This window comes from Pezoporus flaviventris, unplaced genomic scaffold (assembly GCF_033815535.1).
Source record: "Pezoporus flaviventris isolate CSIRO_AGI_PZ_B2104156 unplaced genomic scaffold, CSIRO_AGI_Pfla_v1 ptg000121l, whole genome shotgun sequence".
Classification (NCBI taxonomy): domain Eukaryota; kingdom Metazoa; phylum Chordata; class Aves; order Psittaciformes; family Psittacidae; genus Pezoporus; species Pezoporus flaviventris.
In genome coordinates, this window is record NW_026892669.1 from 337196 (window position 1) to 359087 (window position 21892).

The 21892-nt window shown below is 42.9% G+C and overlaps 1 protein-coding gene across 5 annotated transcripts in view; it reads left to right on the forward strand.

The window, feature by feature from the left end:
• LOC133282377 (C-Maf-inducing protein-like) overlaps positions 1 to 12958 on the forward strand; it is a 269329-nt gene extending 256371 nt beyond the window's left edge. For 2 of the 5 annotated variants that reach the window (XM_061478398.1, XM_061478399.1), the window contains 7 exons: positions 1622 to 1738; positions 3633 to 3773; positions 4735 to 4782; positions 5510 to 5656; positions 7159 to 7264; positions 8399 to 8469; positions 11589 to 12958. In XM_061478398.1, the coding sequence (XP_061334382.1) occupies positions 1622 to 1738; positions 3633 to 3773; positions 4735 to 4782; positions 5510 to 5656; positions 7159 to 7264; positions 8399 to 8469; positions 11589 to 11642 (684 nt within the window). In that variant the 3' untranslated portion in view covers positions 11643 to 12958. The remainder of the gene's footprint in view (positions 1 to 1621; positions 1739 to 3632; positions 3774 to 4734; positions 4783 to 5509; positions 5657 to 7158; positions 7265 to 8398; positions 8470 to 11588) is intronic. The other 3 variants (XM_061478395.1, XM_061478396.1, XM_061478397.1) reach the window with 3 other exon arrangements.
• The last annotated feature ends 8934 nt before the right edge of the window (positions 12959 to 21892 follow it).

The following is a 21892-nucleotide window of genomic DNA, read 5'->3' on the forward strand; positions in this document are numbered from 1 at the left end:
AAGACTGTTCACAAAAGGTTTCATCCCTTTTCACTGATGTCCTGGTTCTGTGTCTTTTATATTTGGAAAGAAAACTTCTTCAGAACTATATAATTTCTCCTGAGAGCTTTTGTGGTCCAGGATACTTATGAGCATCAGGAGATGTCATGCATGAGAGCACAATGCTAACATACATCAATATGCAGTACTCTGTGCCCTTTGTAAGGATGTTGATAAATACTTAAAGAGCTGCTACCTGCTAACCTTAAAGTTTGAAAAACATCCTGTTCAGACATGGACCTTGCATTAAGTGGTATTGTCAGTATTTTCCATCACTCAAGAAAACCTCCTAAAAAGCTTAATGATAACTGCATGAAATGAAATCCTTCTTGGCTTGAAGCTTACTGTTTTTAAAGGCCACCTGAACTCATGGATGCTTAAGAAAAAAAGATTTTGTGTTTTTTTCTAAAGGTCTTGATGGCCGTGAAGCCATGAGGAAGAAGAATTGCATTTCAGCACATGATCTGCATAGAACTGACCCCACCATGGTGTGCTTGCAATATTTTCAGCAGTATTGAACATAGTCCAGGCAATACCATGAACCAGGGGAACCACAGAATGTGTTTACAAGCTTATTGTAAAGTAGTGCTGCTGTTGAGTCTACATAATGGAGCTCTTACTGCCCAGGTCATTGGAAATTACAAATTCTCACATAGTGCTCTGCCAGGAAGCTGTCTGGGCCATAAAATAGGACTTTAGCTAGGAAACTGAAATTCTCTGCAGCTAATCTCTAAGGCTTTTAAATGGGAAAGAATATTGCCAACATCTTTTGTGAGAAGAGACTCTTACATTTGATTTGTATAAGTGGCTTTGTATTTCTGCCATAGGTGTTACTATGTGATATCATCCAATGCTTTCTGGAGCCTAGGAGTCTGTGGGACACTTTTGTTAGCTAGTGGACTCAAGATTTTTACTCAGGCAGTGTTCTCAGCATTTCTTTCCTTTCAGGGAAAACTGAAAACTGAGCAAAAGGGAAAGCAAGATAATGACCCAAGAGCATGTAAAAGCGCATGAAGTCATCTCTGACTTAGGGCTCAGGACTGCTTTCTTAAGACATTCCTTCCTTTCCTAGTCAGTTCCTGTCTGTTCATTCTGAACAGGTGATTTTGTCTGTCACCACCCTTTAACTGATGCTAGTGAAAAAGCCAGCAGATTGCCAGCACCACTGCTTTTTACCTAGACATCCAGCCCACACAACCCTTGCTCACCAGCTGGCATTTCCAGAGAAACTGAATTGAAAACAAAATCTCCTGTGGCTCCCCTGGGGGTGAGTTTATCATGTTACTAGGGATGGGGGCAATTGCACAGCTGCTCTGATGTTTCCTAGGGAGACTATATCAGGCCTCTGGGCTGTCAGCTGAGCTCCTTCATAGAGGAAAACTACCCGCTCCCTCAGATCCCACTAGGCATCACTTCCAATAAAGCTGTCGAGAGACTGCAACCGTAATCATAATGAGAGACCCCTTTTCTTTAGGTTTGTCACAAATACTTGTATTTGTTTGACTGCCTAACAACGTCCCTTCCAGAGGTATATGTGTTTCTTAGGCTTACACCTCTAATTTTAGCTCTGTTTCTCAAATAGGTTCATATTTTAATGGGATCCTGCTATAAAACAAAGAAGTTCCTGCTTTCACTGGCTGAAAATAAATTAGGACCTTGCATGCTACTGGCCTTGAGGGGTAACCAGACAATGGTAAAGGTAAGCCCTAAACATATGTGGTCATGTTTTACGAGCAGTATTCAGATTCGGTTTCACACTGTCTTCCTGGAATTAGGTCTAGTGGAAATAGAGAAGCCATGTTCAGGTTTGTGTCATATCAAACACTATCAGTTGTGTTTCTCTTCATTAAGTGGAATGGAATATTGTTGTTCTGTAGGTGTCAGTGCGTATTACATGAAAAGTGGGTGCAAGAAGTTTTGGAGAGAGATTGCTCTAATGCAGTTGGAGAGGCTAAGATGAGAAATAAATGGCCATGATGATGTAGGCTGTGGAGGGGGGTCAGAACTCAGAACCACAAGGCTTTTCCGTGACTAAATACCTAATGCTTGTCTTGCCACCTGCAAAATGAGCAGTGCATAAGTAGTGCATTTACAAAATCTTATTTTCTTACATTAATAAACATTTTTTGTGCTTATGATTGGTTATTTTTGTTGCACTAATAGTTTATACATAATTTTTCTGGGTTTCTTTAAAGATGTTTCTTGATAAATGCCATCATACATGGAAATAGTGAATGGTTAAATAGGTGGAAGGAGTTACAATTTTTCCTTAAGTTATATCTGTGAGTGCTAATTTAATCCAGTAAATAAAAGTGTGTTGCATGAATTTGAATATAATGTTGCTTGATTTTTTTCATTAAAAATAATTAGAATGATGGAGGGAATAATAGCTTTGCATTTTAATTGCAATGGCATGATGTGTAGCTGAAAAGGCAAGGCAGCATGAGGGGGGGGCAGCTTGTGTCTGAAGCCCATGCAACCCACTAGAATCATTCCCTGGTGTCTAACTTGCTCCTGGCAGCCCCTTGCCCAGGGGTGAGTCAGGCATATTCCCAATGAGATGGAGGGTGTCCTGGCCATAGCAGCAAGCTCCCAGCATCACCTTCTCTGAGAGCCTCCCTGACCTTTCCTCATTCTGCCTCATAGACAGGATACACTTCACCTGCATTCTGCTTGCCCAGAAACCCCAGCATTTAGGGACAGAAAATCCAGCAGTTAGGGAACTGCTTGGCTCTGCTGCTCATGTGTAATATCCCAAGTATGCCAGAGAAGGGCCACAAGGATGAACAGGGGCCTGGAGCACCTCCCGAATGATGACAGGCTGAGAAAGTTGGGGCTGTTCAGCCTGGAGAAGAGAAGGCTGCATGGAGACCTCATAGCAGCCTTCCAGTATCTGAAGGGGGCCTATAGGGATGCTGGGGAGGGACTCTTCATTAGGGACTGTAGTGATAGGACAAGGGGTAACGGGTTAAAACTTAAACAGGGGAAGTTTCGATTGGATATAAGGAAGAAATTCTTTACTGTAAGGGTGGTGAGGCACTGGAATAGGTTGCCCAGGAACGCTGTGAATGCTCCATCCCTTGGAGTGTTCAAGACCAGGTTGGACAGATCCTTGGGTGATACAGTTTAGTGTGAGGTGTCCCTGCCCATGGCAGGGGGGTTGGAACTTGATGATCTTAAGGTCCTTTCCAACCCTAATTATTCTATGATTCTATAATCTGCAGTCTTGTCAGTGTACCTGGGAAATACTGGATCGATTGTACCTGTTCTGAAGCAGGCTGTGGCATGAATCCATCTTCCAGGACTGACACAAAGTAACTGCACCTCTCAGTCAGAAGGAATGAGCACTAATGGAAGACAGGATAGATAGTCTGACTTTCAGACATTAGAGTTCATTCTTTACAAATAAAAATTGGTTTCTTGTGTTGGAAGGTCAGCAAAGGTTGTTATGATCCTCTAATCCAGTCTGCATAATGTGTGCTCTAAGAACTTCTCCAAGTAATTTAAACTAGCATGCCCAGTGTAATTAGGATGCTTGGAAGAAACTGAATCTAAGTACTGCTGTGATCATTCTTCTTTCATTCTGCTGCTAGATTTTGTGTTTGATGCTGGAGTACAACATCATTGATAATAATGACACCCAGCTCCAGATCATCTCTACCCTGGAAAGCACGGACATGGGAAAGAGAATGTATGAACAGCTGTGTGACAGGCAGAGGGAGTTAAAAGAGCTGGTATGTCACCCTGCATGCAGTATTGCCATAGCACATTGTGGTCTGTCCTCTCCAGAAATGGAGATACAAAAGAAAGACAAGCAGGGTGTGAAATTTCCAGCGAACAACAGGATGGGAGCAGTATTTGGTGGATTTTACTGTGAATATATACACTGTGATATTTACTCGTGTCTAATCCCATACTATGTTTATGAATGATATTCAATAACCTGCTTAGACTCTGTGTGAAAGAATAAAGGTGAAATCCTGCTGTCTTAAGATCTTAAAAGTAAGCTTGTCAAATTCTGCCACCTTTTGACATATGAGTAGCAAATGGTTCTAGTCCTGGCCAGCTTTGACATTCACAGCAGTTCACTGAGATGGTCTTTTAGGTCTAGTTCTCAGAACTAGAGCCTATGAGAAAAAGATCTCCCCCCCCCAATGATAAGATCTACAGGTTGAAGATAGATGTGCTTTCATTAGCGCTTTTTCACCTATGCAAACATACCCACAATCTTTATCAATCTTTATCTTCCCTCTTTCACATTTATATTTGTCTTCTTTAACCCCTGCTCCCACCCTGAAAAGTATATGCTTTTTTTTTTGAAGGTGTTTTTTAACACATGGTTTTATCAACTGTGCAGTCTCAACCCCTTTGCTATCTTAGTCCGGCATTTTAAGGCTGTTTCGTTTAAAGTGAAAGTAGCCACGTAATGGCAGGCTGAATCAGGCGAAATGCTGACCCATGGCATGAAGACCACTAACTGCAGTTAGTGGATGTCCCCTGGGTAGCAATAGGCCTGCATCTAGCACACTCAGGAAAACATCTGTCAGTGCAGAAAGAGCAGGGACAAGGTGGAAGGGCTGACAGGGAGATTTGAAATTAGAGCAGGGTTCACCCTAGTGAAGAGTTTGCTGTACTTCAGTTGGTCTGAAGCATAGAAAGGCAACTTGTTTGAACAAAATATCTTCTCTTTTACAGCAAAGAAAAGGTGGTCCCACAAGGTTAACACTGCCATCCAAGTCCACAGTAAGTTAATCACATCAATAGAAAAACAAGCTTTATCTTGCCATATTTAAACACTTGGTTTATGTTTGCCATGTGGCACAGTGGTTTTGGTCAGTCAAGAGGGGAGCCATGCCACTTGCTCTGTCACCATAACTGGAGTTTACACAAGTAAGGGCATATTTCTGCTCTTGGATCTGTGCAGCAGTTTCCAACACAAGTCCAAGCATCAGGCTGTCAGGTTTATACTGGTGTGCAGATTTGGAATGGTAGATTTGAGGGAAGAATTTTGCATTAAAAAACAGACTTCACAATGTCCAGTTCTGGTTCTTAGACATGAAAGTCTGAAAGAGACCCATCATTGTTACAGTTAAGCCTGGTGTAAAAACCAGACTAACTTCACTGAGGCCAAGTAATGATCCTGAATATGGTTTTGATTTAGAACTTGCAGTGGAATCTTCATTAAGTTAAAGGGCCTACTGAAGCCTTCGTGTCTTGTAAAGATACACACACAAAGAAAATTTTTGTCCTAATGTCTGGATAAATTTTCCCCCAGGTATGTGAAGCAACAATGCCACAAGAGCCCAGCTGCTTGCCAAACAAACAGAAACTTCTCTGTGTGGTTCTCTATTACTGTAAACAAGTCTTATAATTGTGCAACTCCTGCTGGTTAACAGTATCAGTGACACCACTGCAGATTGCAGGCTGAGGAGTCAATAATCTTGCTTATCAATCTCTTGTTTGCTTTCAGGATGCAGACCTGGCCTGCTTGCTAAGCTCAGGATCTTTTGGAAATTTGGAAAACCTCAGCCTAGCCTTTACCAATGTGACAAGTGCTTGTGCTGAGCAGCTCATTAAACTGCCTTCACTCAAGCAGCTGAACCTGTGGTCAACTCAGGTAAGTGCTTTGCGGACTGAAACTTGGAGCAAGAATTAGATAACTAATTCTGAAATTTCACATTACATCAGCACAAGAAGAGTGTGTGAAGAGGCTTGCTTAGAATGAGTTTGGTTTTGTGCTATTTTTACAGGGCCTTTCTATGGTCTAGCTCATCTTGGAGGCTGATTTTTCTTTTCTATCTTTTTTTTTTATTTTTTTAATTTTATTTATAATTATGAAAGAGTTGCTGCTTGGCTTGAATGTTCCAATTAGGCACTGTTGATACTGTGTACTCTGCAGTACACGTGCTGCTGTTTGTCTGAGAAGTGCTTATGCTTTCACCCATTTGGGATGAAAAAAATGGACCTGTGCAGCTCATCTGGTCAAGTAAAACACAGAGTCTGTGCAGTGCAGGCAGTGAATTGCTCTGAATGCTGATCAACCAGAATTTCTTTAAAAACAACAGCAACAAAAAGAAACTCAAACAATGAATAAGTAGAAGGAAACTATAATGAGAATGGGGTTGTTTTCTAAGCAAAAAGAAGCCAAGTTAACTGAATAAATTGTTCAGTTGTTAATTGAAAGAGCTTTTAAAATTAAATTTTTTTCTACATTTCCCTGCTGGTTTTGGTCTCTGAGGTTCTCCACTGAACAGGTTTTCCCCGTTTTCTGTTAGCACCTGTTTGTAGTGCTCGCTGAAAATATGTTTATTCTCAGCACAACCACAAAAAGCAGCATTTTTTTTTCCCACTCAAATGTCATGTAAATAATCTTGTTTTGTTTCCCTAACTACTTTTGTATTCTAAAAAATTCCTCTTTTTGTGTGGGGAATATGAAGTACAATCTGTTTGCTTGCTTGTTTTAAGACTGTCTTGTATATCTTCCAGATTTGTTCTAACAATGTAACTTTTGTATTTGAAAACTTTTATGCTTCTTGCTCAAAATGAGTTTGATTTCACTGGACAAAGAGTCTGCTTTTTTATAATCTTTTTTTTCTTTAGTATTAAAAAAAAAAAAGAAGACAGTTTAGATTCCATTTATTTTGTGATATCCTGGTTTCCATTAATCTAGAATTTAGAAACAGCAGAAACTAAGTGGGTCAATAGAACAATTACCAACCAATAGTACATTGTTCTTGAGACCAACATAGCTAATTAATCCCGCTTACATTATGCTCTTGTTTTGTGATGTGGTTTGGAACTGGCCCAGACCATCATAACCATCTTGTATAGCTTGAGTAGGACTGCTCTCATACAAAGTCCAGGCTTCAAAGGCACCATTCTAATTAAATGGTGGCCTGCTGTTAAGTGTGCCCAAGTCACTTAATTTTTCTGTTTCCCATCTGCAAAATGGGGATAAAACTATTTGCTTTCTCTCCTGTCATTAGAGATTATGGAAAACAATCAAAGTGTGGCTTTGAGGGCTCATCTGTGAATCTCATTTCAATGTGCCCTGTTTGCACTGAGCTACTTGCACATGATATTTGTGCATTGTTTGAAAACTCTGTTTGTGCCCCACAGTTTGGAGATGCAGGGCTGCGGCTTCTCTCTGAACACCTCACGATGCTGCAAGTGCTCAACCTCTGTGAGACTCCTGTCACGGATGCTGGGCTGCTGGCACTTAGTTGTAAGTGACCAAAATAAGCTACAGAACAAAATGACATGGGTTCAGAGGAATTCACGTGGGTTCAGAAAGAAGATTGATTTCTCAGCTGCCACAGCTCTGCTTCTGCAAGGAGTTAGAACAGGCTGTGGTTGTGTTTGGGTTTAAGCTTCCCTCCTCCCTGCCCACTCAAGTGGCTGTTAATCTGCAAGCAGGGGAAACAGGAGGGTGATCTGAGCCTGATGATGCTCAGTGGCCTCCTGTGGGCTTTGCTGTCCCAGGCAGTACTCTGGCTTCTGCCTCTGACTTTACCAGTGGCACTTGTCTTGATCTCACATAGTGACCTGTTGCCCTGGGACTTCTCAGCTTTTTTTCATGCACACTGTCCCCTTGCTTGGGTGGGAGTCTGACCTTGTGATGGAGGAGGGGAAGATTGCAAAACCTTGTAGCAACATATTAGTGAGTTTAGCAACTGTGAGCAGCAGGTTTCATACCCTCTCTGGCATTTTTTTGGTCCTTCTTTTTTTGGGAGGTGAAACTTGCTATTCTTAATTTAAATAGGGTGAGGCAGAGTGGAGCCATCTAAGCAGCATTCAGGATTCCCTCATGCACTGAGAGCTGCTCAACGTGCCAGAATGAAACCCTTTCCTGCATCCAACAGTGTATTATAAACCTCACCTGCTGGATTTTCAGGGCTCCTTTAATAGGCTTGATCCTACACAGACATGCCAGACAGGCCAGTAGTTATGGCTCATCTTAGGAAACTATTCTGCTAAGTACTGGAGCCTAAAATTGAAACTGGGGGAGGGAGGGGAGAGGAAGGACTGCTAGGTCAGCATGGCCCCTCTGTGCACCATGCAGAGCACTGAGAACGGGCACTATTCAGAATAATGTGCAGGAAGCTGATTATGAGTTGACTAAACTCCTTTGAAGTCAGTGGACTTAAGCATATGCTTAATGGCCCTTCCTAAATAGGGACTTTTTCCTGGATGTGGGCCCAAACGGCTGTTTATCCATTTGTACTTCTATATTTTACACTATTCAGCTTTTTCCTGAGTGTACTGCACAGTCATGTCTTGTTTATGCTTTGACCTACCGTAAGCTTGATATTTTAAGAAAATGCAGCATGATGATAAATATATGTGTTTTCTCTTATAGCCTTGAAGAGCCTGTGTAGTTTAAATATGAACAGCACCAAACTTTCAGCAGATGCCTACGAAGATCTCAAGGTATTTCTGAATTGCATCCACTAAAGCTGAAAAGTAGGTGGTCCAGGAGGACTTGCAGGTTTAGCAAGTGCATGGTGGTAGTGTCTAGGGCAGAGAGAGCTGGCTCCATGGAGTAGGTAGCATGAAAGTCATCTGAAGAGGGTGAACTGGATTATATTGGGAAAATAATTACTGAAAACAGCATTGTGAGGTTGCTGGCTTTGATGGACTGTCGTAGCTTAAGCCTAGCCAGCAACTCGGCCACACAGCCGCTCGCTCACTCCCCCCCCCCCCACCTCCCCTCACTCCCAGAGGGATGGGGAAGAATCAAAAGAATGTAACTCCCACAGGTTGAGATAAGAACAGTCCAGTAGCTAAGTCATAATACAAACCACTACTGCTGCCACCAATAATAATAATTATAAGGGAAATAACAAGGGAAGAGAATACAACTGCTCACCACCCTCTGACCGATACCCAGCCCAAAATGATCAGTGATCTAGCCCTTCTAGGTAACTGCCCCCAGTTTATATACTGGGCATGATGTGCTGTGGTATGGAATACCTCTTTGGTTAGTTTGGGTTAGGTGTCCTGTCTCTGCTTCCTTCCGGCTTCCCCTCCTCCCTGGCAGAGCATGAAACTCAGAAAGTCCTTGGTCAGAGTAAACATTATTGAGCAGCAACTGAAAACATCGGTGTTATCAGTGTTGTTCTCAGGCTGAAAGTCAAAACCACAGCATTGCACCAGCTACTAAGAGGGAGAAAAATGACTGCTACTGCTGAACCCAGGACATAGACTCAGGAAACATTTAATATGCTGAATAGATGAGTATGAGATGGAATTAGAAACTTAATCTTTTTGCCAGTGCTATCAACAGTAAAGGTTTCTTAAGTAGGAGCATATTGGTTGTTTTTGATGAGTATACAGAGACAGGTAAAATCTAGTGCAGACCTCCACAGCCGTGTCCTGTACTGTTAACAAGACAAAAAGTAATGTGTCTGAACAGCATTACAGAGTCATGATTCAGAATGCCAAGGGAGAATTATAAGCATTGGGGAAGGAGCAATTTTCTCTTTGACACCTCTTGGGCTGGAATTGGGCTTAAAATAGGAATGCCTGTGCTAATGCCCAGTTCCCGAGTTTGTCATGTGAGATTTATACTGTGAATTTACAACTGCTTTGGTAAAATGGTGTAAAGCACTAGGATGTAGCTGTGGGAGAGGAGCGGTCCAGGTGGTTTCAAAGACTGCCTGAGATGCATTGGCTTTCATGACTTCACATGGACTTTGTCTTCACACTACAGTTGTGTGAGTCACATCTCCCAAAGTCTTAACCTTATAACCTCAAGGGCTCAAGATGAAACTCAGTATTATATTGTCTTGTGTGCTGAAACCTTAGATTGTGCCAGGCTTACAACCTTGGGTTGAGTTTCAAACTTGAGGCAAGTCCTGAAGCTGCTCTGCTTTCAAAATTCACTGCAAACATCTCTCCGGTTCTGGCTGTGGAGCCGGAGCTCCCCTGGGGACTCAGTTGCAATGCTGCTAGCATGGATTTTTCAAGATCAAGTTTTCAAAACTTGTGTCACAATTGTATATGCAAAGAAGTCACCTTTGGAATTAACAGCTGGCTTGCAGATGAGTTCACACAATGGAGCTTGTGTCAGGCCTCAAGTATTTACAGACAACCAAGGTCAATGCTGTATTTGGCCCAGGGCTCTGAAATCAAATCTATTGAAAGGATCCCCCAGTCCTACCCCTGCTTCTGAGCCCCTTTGCCACTAAGTTCATACTGAAACTCATATTTTCCTAACTGGTTTCCTCTGCTCTGGTATTGCATTAACAGTCCTTAGCAGCAACACAGGAAAGTGACTTGCCAGGGCAAACAGCAAAACTGGCTGTGAGCAAAGTCCCAATGATTGCAGAGAATTAAAAAAGCCGAGGAAACGGGCATGTGTCACTTTTTCCCCCCCTCTCAATTGAGACTTATCTTAATGGCCATTTGTTTTAGAGCTCTGTGTGTGTTCAAAAGGAGGGTAATAGTGTCCCTGGGGCACATGGTTGTAGGTCTGTTGGGAACAGCTTAGACTTCAAAGAATGTGTTTTTGATAAAAATCTCTCCTTCTTCTCCCCTTGGTCTGCGAGAGCATTTGGGGCACATGCCAGTGATGACATTTCCTTTCGGCTCCATCCCCCATCCCACTAAACACTTGCACACACACAGACACCCACATATGTACCAGGCCAGCTGAACCAGACAATAAACTCACACTCACTATTGAAGTCATTATTGCCTAACTGAAAAATTATTTGCTGGTGGTGTCTGTAAGATTATGACTAGCTCTTATCAAAATAAGCATGCACATAAATCAAGGAGTGAGGTAATAATGACTCCTAGAAACTCCTAACTCCTCAATTATGCCCTAGCCTAATTAAACATGTTTATTTGTTCTGAGAGAATTAGCCATATGATTATGGTCAGAGAGCATAGAAATGGAATCGATGAGTAGGAATACTGCAAACAGCCGATTGCCATCTGCCTCACGCAGGGTAATTCAGGAGCAATATGTCCAAATGCAGTGGAGTTACGTAAAGGAGACCACAAAGACACCAGAAGTTGCTAACACTCAATTTTTTTTTTAAGTCAATCACTGACTGAGTGTGGAGGCTGAAGAAGGAATGTGGAGGTTGTCTGCTGCAGTTTGAGTCCGCTGCCTTCATAGATGGAGTTTGACAAACAAATTTCCTAATTTTCATGGAATTGTAGAATTACAGACTGTTTTGGGTTGGAAGTGATTAAAGCTCATCCAGTTCCAACCCCCTGCCATGGGCAGGGACACTTTCCAATAGACCAGGATGCTTAAAGCCAAATTTTGCTAAGTATTTTGTATAAACAACAAAGATTATTTTTTTTTTTTAATGAAGGCTCCACACTGTGTCCCTTTATTAACACCTGTATGCTCCAGCTCACTGCTGAGCTCAGCACTGGTTCTCTGCAGGGCTGAGGGTGTAGTGCATCTCCCTGCAGTTTGTGGCCAATAGATCAATTCTCCCAGGTTGCTGATAGTATGGATTTGACAGGAACTTTTTTCCCGAGTCCTGAACATGTCATTGATTCTGCCCTTTTCCTACCCTCCTGCACAGGCAAAACTACCCAATCTGAAAGAAGTGGATGTCCGCTACACCGAAGCATGGTGAACTCTCCCTGCCTCTGACTCTTCTCTTTTGCTTCTCATGGGAAGAAAAAGATTTTTAAGACAAACAGAGAAAAACAAACCGGAAAATAACTTTTGGCTAATCCCTGTAGAGCAGTGAATCCTGGGACTTGGTGGCAGGAGTCATGGTTGTGAGGGAGAGGAGTGCTGGTATGTGTGTCGGGGGGGATGGGACAAGCCTGAACCCTGCTGTATTCTTTCAGCTTTGTGATTTCAGAATCCACATAATTTATATTGGAAAGAAAAAAAAAAAAAAGACTTTGCAGCAGCAAGAGGATTATAAAGAGGAAAAAAACACCTTTGAATTTTATTTGCCTTTTTGTTTTATGCCATGTGGAGAAAAAAAAAAAGAATAATTCATTTGTCATTATTTCCCTGGTTTTCCTTGGCTGGCACCCAGCCAGTCAAAACTCCTCCGTCACCAGTTTTGCTCTGGAAAATTCAACTTACAGAAATCTCAAGAGAAAAAAACAAAACCAATATGATTTTCACTTTCCCCTGTATCCTTGCAGTTGTTATGCAAAGTAATTTTGTTGTACATAAGATTTACATAATGCACCTATTTAAGAAAATGGTTCACAGGTCTGTGACCTGTCTTCTATTTATGAATTGTTATTTCTTTTACCCATTTTTTCATATAGTACTGTATGAACTACTTTGCTGTCTTATTTTATATTTTTTTAAACAAATTGTCCTCCTTGAAGAATTGTCTCTCAATAACACATACTGTATTATACACCCTTTCTGTCATGACATTCATCGCATTGTCTTTTTGATTTCAAAATGCCTCAACTGTTATCAAATAGGAAGGAAAATATCTCTCAAGGGGTATGGTTGTTAGGGGAGGGGTGCAGGGATTAATAAAAGTCACATTTCCTTCTGAAGCCTGAAAGCTTTCTTTAGTCTTTTAAACCTTGTCAGGTTTAAACATGGGAGATAGGGGCAAGATGCTGTTTACTTTGCCAATGGGGTATTCACCTAACTCTGTAGATTTTAAGAGTTGCCTCTGCTGTTTTCTGTTTATGTCCAACATTTCAGAAAGAGAAAAAAATGCTCTCTCTCCATATTGTGCATCAGCTTATTCTGTTCCCCTCCCTGTTCTGTGCATGCATTGTTCTGCACATTTGTCTGGGGAGACTGAAGAAATAGCGTTGTTGCTTATCCAATAGCTCTGACGTGTCTGTAAATGTGACTGCTATATTTTTCAAATTCCACAATTGCTTAGAAGATGATTTTTTTAATAATTGTGGTTTCTTTTATATCTACTCTGTTGACTTTTTTTTCATAATGAGCCTTCATTGTACAAAGCTGCTTATTTAAAAAACAAACCAAAACAAAAAGATGTTTTTCCTATTTAACACCTTTATTTTATTCTTCAGCACCTCAAGGTTTCACATACAGCCAATGTAATTTTTTATATATAAATAAATATATAGTTAATCAATGAAGCCAAGCTTTTGGGTTTCATTGTTTTGGTTTTGCTTTTGCTTTTTTTTTAACCTTTGTTGCTGCATAGACAACCCTGCCCAAATCATGGGGTTTTCCCTTTTTTAAAAAAAAATAAATGAAATAGGAAAATAGGAATTGACTCTTAACTCATGTAGTGTGCCAGTTTATTTCCCCCTTCAAATCCCAAACTATATGAGGATTAAGTATGGAAAGAAAAAAAAAAAGAAAAATTAAGCCAAATTTTTCCTTAGCACTGTTGCTTTTACCAATAGTTTACTACTACCATTCTGTAGTTGTGTAAAAAGAGATGTGAAATAATTTCAGGCAAAAATAAACTTAAAGTGAATGTGTTTCAGCTGCATGCTTTGTGTTTTCTTTGAAGGAAGTTTTCTCTGGCCTGGTGACATGGAGATGCTGTGGGAGGTGCAGACACCAGAGCTGGAGGACAATGGCTTCCCAAGGACAGGGTCTCAAAGAGCTGCAGGCTCTCACAGCTTGCTCCATGCTGCTGTCCCACTCTGTGCACCTCGGTGTGCCTCAGACCTGCCCCTTTCCTCCATCTGCGAAGCAGGGGCACCAGCAGGCAGCCAGAGTGGGTGTTTTCCACCAGTCACCAGGTTTTGAGGTCCCATCACCTGGAAGGGACAAGGAGGAGGAGGACAGCTGAGCCTCTGTGCATCCGGTTCTTGTATCCCTACCCAAGACTGTTTATCTCTGCACCGTTCCTAATCCTTCACAGGCTCAAGAAGTCCTTGCACTGGCTATTAAAAGCTGCATTGGTGGTTTGGTTTTTGTTTTTCTCACTGGTTGCCTGAAGTCTGAAGTAGTACTGGGAATGCTGGGGCATTTCCAGACTCGAGAGGGGGTATTGTTTGTTAAGATGCATTTCAGGGCAGAATCCAAATGGAAGGACCTGATGCATTTGCAGTCTGCTCACTGTACTTGATAAAACACACAGGTGTGCAGGCTGAATGCCAGCAGAAAATCCAGCTGGAGCTTCACAAATCTGCTTCAATCATCTAGATAATTAATAAACTTCTTTAGCTTTTAAACAAATGGGACCCACTTGAAACCAATTCCTGCAGATGTTCTGAGAGCCACCTTTGTCATGTTACCTAGTTCCTATGCTCTTGTTTTTATCTGTATTTCTGTCCTGTTCCGCAAAGCAGACCTTAGAACACAGAGAAACACAAGATTTTTACTGTGTTTCCAGCCAAGGTAAGAAGTGCTCACAGCATGGCCCTTAATAAAAACAATAAACCATACCTTTATTTTTTACCTCACTAAAACAAGACATCTGGAACTGAGGCCATCAGGCTTTTTGAGCAGACACTGCTGTGTATGGGCTGTCCTCCCCTGGGAGGCCATCCTGGACCCTGAAGAGCCAGAAATACTCCTGTAATGTTGCATGAGTGTCCTGGGTTCAGCAGTAGCAGTCATTTTTCTCCTTCTTAGTAGCTGGTGCAATTCTGTGGTTTTGATTTTCAGGCTGGGAACAACACTGATAACACCAATGTTTTCAGTTGTTGCTAAACAGTGTTTACTCTGACCAAGGACTTTCTGAGTCTCATGCTCTGCCAGGGAGGAGGGGAAGCCAGGAGGAAGCAGAGACAGGACACCTGACCCAAAATAAACAAAGGGGTATTCCATACCACAGCACATCATGCCCAGGATATATAAACTGGGGGCAGTTACCCAGAAGGGCTAGATCACTGCTCAGGTCGGGATGGGTATCAGTCGGCAGATGGTGAGTGGTTGTATTCTCTTCCCTTGTTATTTCCCTTATTATTATTATTATCAATAGCAGTAGTGGTTTGTGTTATACCTTAGTTACTGGACTGTTCTTTTCTCAACCTGTGGGAGTTACATTCTTTCCATTCTCCTTCCTATCCCTCCGGGAGCAGGGGATGAAGGGGGGGGGGGGGGGGGGGGGGGAGTGAGTGAGTGGCTGCATGGTTCTGAGTTACTAGCTGGGCTTAAACCATGACAGTGAGGATCCGAGAAGTTTCCCAAGGAAGGAGAGCTTTAGGCTTCCATGAAGTGTAGGCACAGGTTGGACACAGCTGCTTTTCCTCCTGCGGGTGATGGCCCCTGCCCTGCTGCTCCAGGCTCTGCCTCTCAGGGAATCTGAAACAGTGGTTGGGTTCTGCAACCTCAGCTGTCTCATCAGCAGTGGAAGGAGCTTGGACATCCACAGTTCGCTGGTTTCGCTGGAATGCCATGTTGGTGACTTGGTGTGAGCAGGGAACAGGCATCTGTGAGCCCCCCTGGCAGCACCAGTCTTTCCTTGTGCATTGACCTCCAACAAATCACTGCTTTGTGCTTTGTTCCCCTCCTCCCGACTCAGCAAATCCTCGTCCCTCAATGGCAGCAGGCTGAATAAAACTGGAGTGAACTCAAACATGATCAGTGTCTTGTTAAATAAACTGGTACCTGTGGTCTGTCTCACCTCGCTGGAGTCCTGTCTGGGCCATAGCAGGTGCCTCTGGCCTCCAGCCCATGGCAGTTACAGAGCAGCATTAGAGAGTAGAAGTTCCTAAGGACTGCACTGGACCAGGAATTCTCATATCATTTACAAAGGGGAGGATTAGCCGTGGGATAGGAAGAATTGCTGTATCTTGGCTTGTGCTCACAAAGCTTTTCTTGATTTTTTTTCTACTATGGCACCTGGCCCTGGTGGTTTCACCTGGATAATGATGCCTTCCTGCCTTTCAGCTGCTGCTTGCTCATAATATGAGCCATGAAAAAGATACCCCATTTGTGAGTTTACTGCAGCCCATCTTCCCAGGGACTGTGAATACCAGGGGTTTGTCTAACCTACAGCTTTTGGTTTTCAACCCAAACTAATGCAATAGCTTTGATGCAAGTCCAAAGAGCATGAAGAGCATAAAGCTGCAACACTGCCTGTTTCAGGAGTATTTTTCTCATGTCCTCGTTAAAACTCTGCAGTTGTCCTACCTTCCTATTGCTTCTTCTACTGCTCACAGCTACGTTTTGAGTTTCAGAAGACCAAACGTAGAGATGAATCTCACAAAGTACCAGGTGCCTCCAGTTTCCTGCTGGGTGGGTGCAGCTTGTTGCTCAGAGTAAAATATATGCCTAAAATCCTGACAATTCAACATGGATTTGCTTGGAGGGGAGTGCTAAAACAGCTGCTGACCTGAAGCACCATGTGGCTGTAATTTTACCAGGTAAGAGCTTGGTATGTCATGTTCATATGGTGCTTTCACACAAGGTTATCTACAAGTCTTGTCTGTGAAGACCTGAGGGCTAGTTGTGGGATCTCATGGGAGATGTGGTAGATGGCACCAGAGTGTGGAGCATCTGGTCTGTCCTTGGGGCATATCTGCAGATTGCTTGGCGCCCTGTTGAGGTCTGTGGGTATTCTGATCTCCTGAGAGAGAGCTGCATGTCCCCAGAGTGGACAAGCCTTGTCAACAGGCTTTGAGCAGGTTTGTCTCCATGTCAGGGCCACCCCTGTCAAGCAGGGGAGAGGCTCCACCTCTGAGCCTTGTCACTGAGCACGGAAAGTGTCTCTGATATTCTTCACTTCTTACACTTTCCAGAGAGCATCAAAGCCTCTAAAGACCCCCAAGGATTCTGAAAAGGTAAAGACCTCTTGGAAATATAAATAAATGCAGTAAAGGTATGAAATAGTAATGATGGGCTCAAAAGTAAAGCAGTGCCACCCAAGACTTCTTGTCTTCTGGACAACAGCAGGAGCTGGGGTTGTTCCTTTCTTTGGGATTTCCACTCCCCTGATAGCTGGGAGCAGGAATAACCTCCTATCTTATATGTACAAGGATTTCTAATCCACAAAAGGAGCTTCTTGAAACTTTATATGCATCTATGAGCAATAGGACCATAATGCTACCACCATTCTCACACTAAAGGCAATGCTGACCTCTCCCACCTCTGTAAAGCCAACCAGCTGTACCTCTTAGAACACATCAGTCAACTATATTGCTGTGCCGCGGAATGGACTCAGTCAAAGATCAGTGTGATCAGACTACAGCAGTTTATTATAAAGCATTAACTTCTTATATACATTTGCTCACACTGATCTGACACATTATGATTGGATATATATCCTTAAGAACCCTAGTAACTAACATATAATTGGTCAAGCACAAGTATGAGAACTTGACCTCGAAAGTTTGCCAACAGTCCATGATTTCACAACTCAGTAAATTCCATCTTCTTCTTATCTTGCTTGCTTAAGCTTCCTCGGGCCTCTCATAGCCTTGATGTATCTTTCGGGGTTATTCAGAGTTCATGTACCAAATATCCATTCTCCTGTGGGAACACTGTCTCCACATTGCTGTCTTGAATTTTTAATGATTTTTTAAAACTAAATAGACTACATATATAAAAATATTTTTTTTAAGTGGATGTTATCATGCAGTTTTTTCCATTTTCTATTGACTGGAGAGCATCTTAATTAAATATTTGAGATAAGCTATTTTTATTAAAAACAGGTCTTGGAATATCCTTTTTGTCAGTAATATTAAACATGCAGGTATTTTTCCTTCCTGCTAGTCTGGTATTTGCTTTTTTATTGCTTTTTTTTTTCTTGTTTTAGACCTCACTTTTATGCTTTTCACCTACCAGGTAGAACAAGTTCTGTAAAATATTTGTAATTTTAAAATAGGCCCTATCAAATTTTAAATATATTCACACAAAACCTACAAGTCAGTGCTTTTGTATTACATTTTATTAAGTTCTTTTAAAAAGAAAACTTTGTTTTGAATTTGTGGTCAGAGACCTGCTGTCTGTCTCACTTTAATGAAAGTGTTGCTCATGTCTTTGGTATGCAGCATACATTGTTATATTTAAAATAAAGAAACTTGGCTTAAGGGAACTTTTCTTTCCATATTATACCAATTATGATGACATTAAGGCTAATTAACGTGTTGACTCATTTACCAGATGCTTTGAGGTCTTGGAGCTCGGTTTTGTTATTTACTGCTGCTCTGAGAGGCAGGGTTGTGAATCTTGAAAGTTGCAGAAACACATTTATCAGAATGCTCTGAATATAAGTTTAACCATCATGTTAGAAAAACACAAGTTTTGGTTGACCATTGTTTGTAAAAGAGAAGAGGTATTTTAAAACTGTTCTATTGACTAGGAATTTATGTCATTCTCTGATTCTGTTTTACCAGCCACCTCCCTTCTGTTGTGGTTTAAAACCAGCCAGTAACTCAGAACCATGCAGCTGCTCACACAGCCCTTCCTTCCCCCACTCCTGGAGGGATGGGGAGGATAATCAAAAGAATGTAACTCCCATAGGTTGAGATAAGAACAGTCCAGTAACTAAGGTATAACACAAACCACTACTGCTACCACCAATAATAATAATGATAAGGGAAATAAAAAAGGAAGAGAATACAACCGCTCACCACCTGCGGACTGATACCCAGCCCAACCCGAGCAGCAGTCTAGCCCTTCCGGGTGACTGCCCCCAGTTTATATACTGGGCATGACGTACTGTGGCATGGAATAACCCTTGTGCTGGTTTGGGTCAGGTGTCCTGTTTCTGCTTCCTCCCGGCTTCCTCTCCTCCCTGGCAGAGCATGAGGCTCACAAAGTCCTTGGTCAGACTAAACATTTGAGCAGTAACTAAAAACACTGGTGTTATCAGCGCTGTTCCAAGGCTGAAAGTCAAAAGCAGGGCACTGCATCAGCTACTAAGAAGGAGAAAAAATGACTGCTACTGCTGAACCCAGGACAGTATCCACCCCTTAATATATACCATTCACGTCATGCTCAATAGGCCATTACTCTTGTATATATGCATATATATATATACATCCACAGAGAGAGAGATATCATTCCTTAACGCATGGAGCAATCCCTGCTGAATCCATCCGATCCATTATGTCGGGCTCCATCTCTTGTAACAGTCTTTCAGAGCAGGAGAGGCTGTGTGCAGTGTTCACACTCGTGAATAACCTGGGCAATAGTGTCCATTGCTAAGTCCACCCGTCGATCATGAGTCCATCTATATGTTGCATCTCTGTTCTGATGGCCTGAAGTGTCATGGGCCCACCAGGCTCAAAATAATTCACCCTCCCCTAAAGCAGTTTTTGCAACTTGTTGTTGGGGACTCCATACAGCTGCCTTCCATCTCCGACGCTTCCAAGATGCTGGTGGGGCCCAGTGGACTAGATACTCGCCCATACTGTCCCACACACCGTGCCACTCATGACTGTCCAGCCTTGGGGAAAATCTTCTGGTCCTCCTATATCGTCATCTAACCCTAAACAAGACCCAAACGCAATTCTGCTTAACTTTCGAGATCAGACAAAATGGTCGTGGGTAGAACACAGTCTGTATGTGTGCCAACATGCTGACCCCCATGACAATCAGCAGGTGGGTCTCAAGGGTACCCAAAGGCCATTCATAACCTACAGAACTCTCAAATGATGTTGCTTTATTTATCACTGGGGCTGGTGTGGCTGCTGTGCTTGCTGGCTCTCTCACCACCAGCTTCTCCTTTTCTGAGTTTAGATCTTCCTCCTCTGCCTTGCGGGAAAGTGCTGCGTGGTCTCCTGAATCCTCCTGGGGCTTGGGCTCTCGGGGCTCTGTGGGCAGCTGCCGGCAGATGCTCTCGGCCACTGCAGGGCTGTGGTCCACAGTGGGACTCGGCTCCTCTACTACCTCCTTCCACTGCTCAGCAGCCGCCTCTTTCCCAGCCTCTGGCCCCGCTCCCGCCACCGCTTGGTCCCCGGAGCCACTCTCCCGGGCCACTTCGGCCGCCGCCGGCTCCTGGGGCCGCTCCCCCTCTGCTCCCCACGGCATCACGAAGACAGAGGTGAGGACGAGGGCCAGGATAGTGTAGAGCAACGGGACGGCCAGGTACAAGTCCACAGCCACGTCCATCACACCCTGCTACCAGAGCCAGCCTGTATTACAAGTCATTACCATAAAGTACAGCGAAACAAGGACCTTAGCCCAAGCCCCCCCATCCGATAAAAACTAACACAGCAAATACCGGCTGTAAATAAGTTACAGCATGCTGAAACTCTGAGATCAAGAGCAACAATTTTGGGAGAAAATAAATCAGCATTGTGACGAGTGACTATTAATCCGAAAAAATGAATGCTTTTCACAAATACGATTAGGCACACTCAGGTCAGATCTGTAGTTATCTCAACCCTTCGAGCCCCACGTTGGGTGCCAAAAAGAACTGTCGTGTTTTAAGTGCGCTCAGTAACCCATGCAGTCCGCTCGCTCACTCATGTTGGAGATATCATCTAGTCCAAATCCCCTGCTCAAGTAGGGTCATCTAAAGCAGGTATTGATAGTAGATATATAAAGCAAAAAAGGGGAATGCAAGGATATTCTCCACACGAACAGTTAGCAAAAGCGCAATTTGTACTATTTTTTTTTTTAATTTGTCTAGTTTTGATTCTCTTTCTGCAATACATTGCTTGCGACGACTGACAGACGATTCCTTGCCCAAACCACCGGTTCCATATGAGGACCTAATCACTTTGTTTGATTGTTACAAACAGATATTCAAGACAGAAAGTGTAGAATTAAGCATTTTATAGGTTGGTTTTTATTTGCTGTAATGTCAAGACTTCACCAGAACCGGAGTCCGTCTTCGATGTGCCACATATATATATATATATATATATATACACACACATCCACCCCCACACAAAGAGAGAGATATCCTTCCTTAGTGCATGGCCAAATCCCTATAAAGCTGCTGAGTTCGTCTGGCCCATGATGTCAGGCTCCATCTCTTGTAACAGTCTCTCAGAGCAGGAGAGATGGTGTGATCAAGGACTTTTTCAGTCTCATGATCTGCAAGTGAGGAGGGGCACCAGAATCTGGGTTGAAGCAGAGACAGGACACCCGACCCAAAGTAGCCAAAGGGGTATTCCATGCCACAGCACATCATGCCCAGTATATAACCTGGGGGGAGTTGCCTGGAAGGCCCAGATCCCAGATGCAGGAGTGTGTACTTCTTATTTTCCATAATGCAGTTGCATGTGGCTATAATTCTTATTTTCCATAATGCAGTTGCATGTGGCTATAATTCTTATTTTCCATAATGCAGTTGCATGTCGTGGTTTAAACCCAGTCAGGTAACTCGTTCACTCACTCCCCCCCTTCTTTCCCTCCCCCTACTCCCAGAGGGATGGAGAGGAGAATCGAAAAGAATGCAACTCCCACAGGTTGAGATAAGAACAGTTTAGTAACTAAGGTATAACACAAATCACTACTGCTACCACCAATAATAACAATGATAAAGGAAATAGCAAGGGAAGAGAATACAACACCTCACCACCAGCCGACCGATAACTCGCCCCCCCCAGCCCGACCAAGCTCTGACTGATACCTCCTCCAACCCCGCAGTCTCCCAGCCCTTCCGGCTAACTCCCAGTTACATCCTGGGCATGACGTGCTGTGGTATGGAATAGCTCTTTGGTCAGTTTGGGTCAGGTGTCCTGTCTCTGCTTCCTCCCGGCTTCCCCTCCTCCCTGGCAGAGCATGAGGCTCACAAAGTCCTTGGCCAAACCAAAACATTGCTATCAGCTCTGTTCCCAGGCCAAAAGTCAAAACACTGCACTGCACCAGCTACCAAGAAGGAGAAAAAATGACTGCATCTGCTGAACCCAGGACAACTAAATTTACTCTACTTTTGTATTTAAGTAACTCAGAGGGGATGTCTTTTAGCCTCTTGAATTTTGTTTGTAGTCTGAATTCACATCTATGATGTTTTCCTTTGTGGAGAGCATTAGACTTGGTTATAGCTCAAGATGAAAGTGT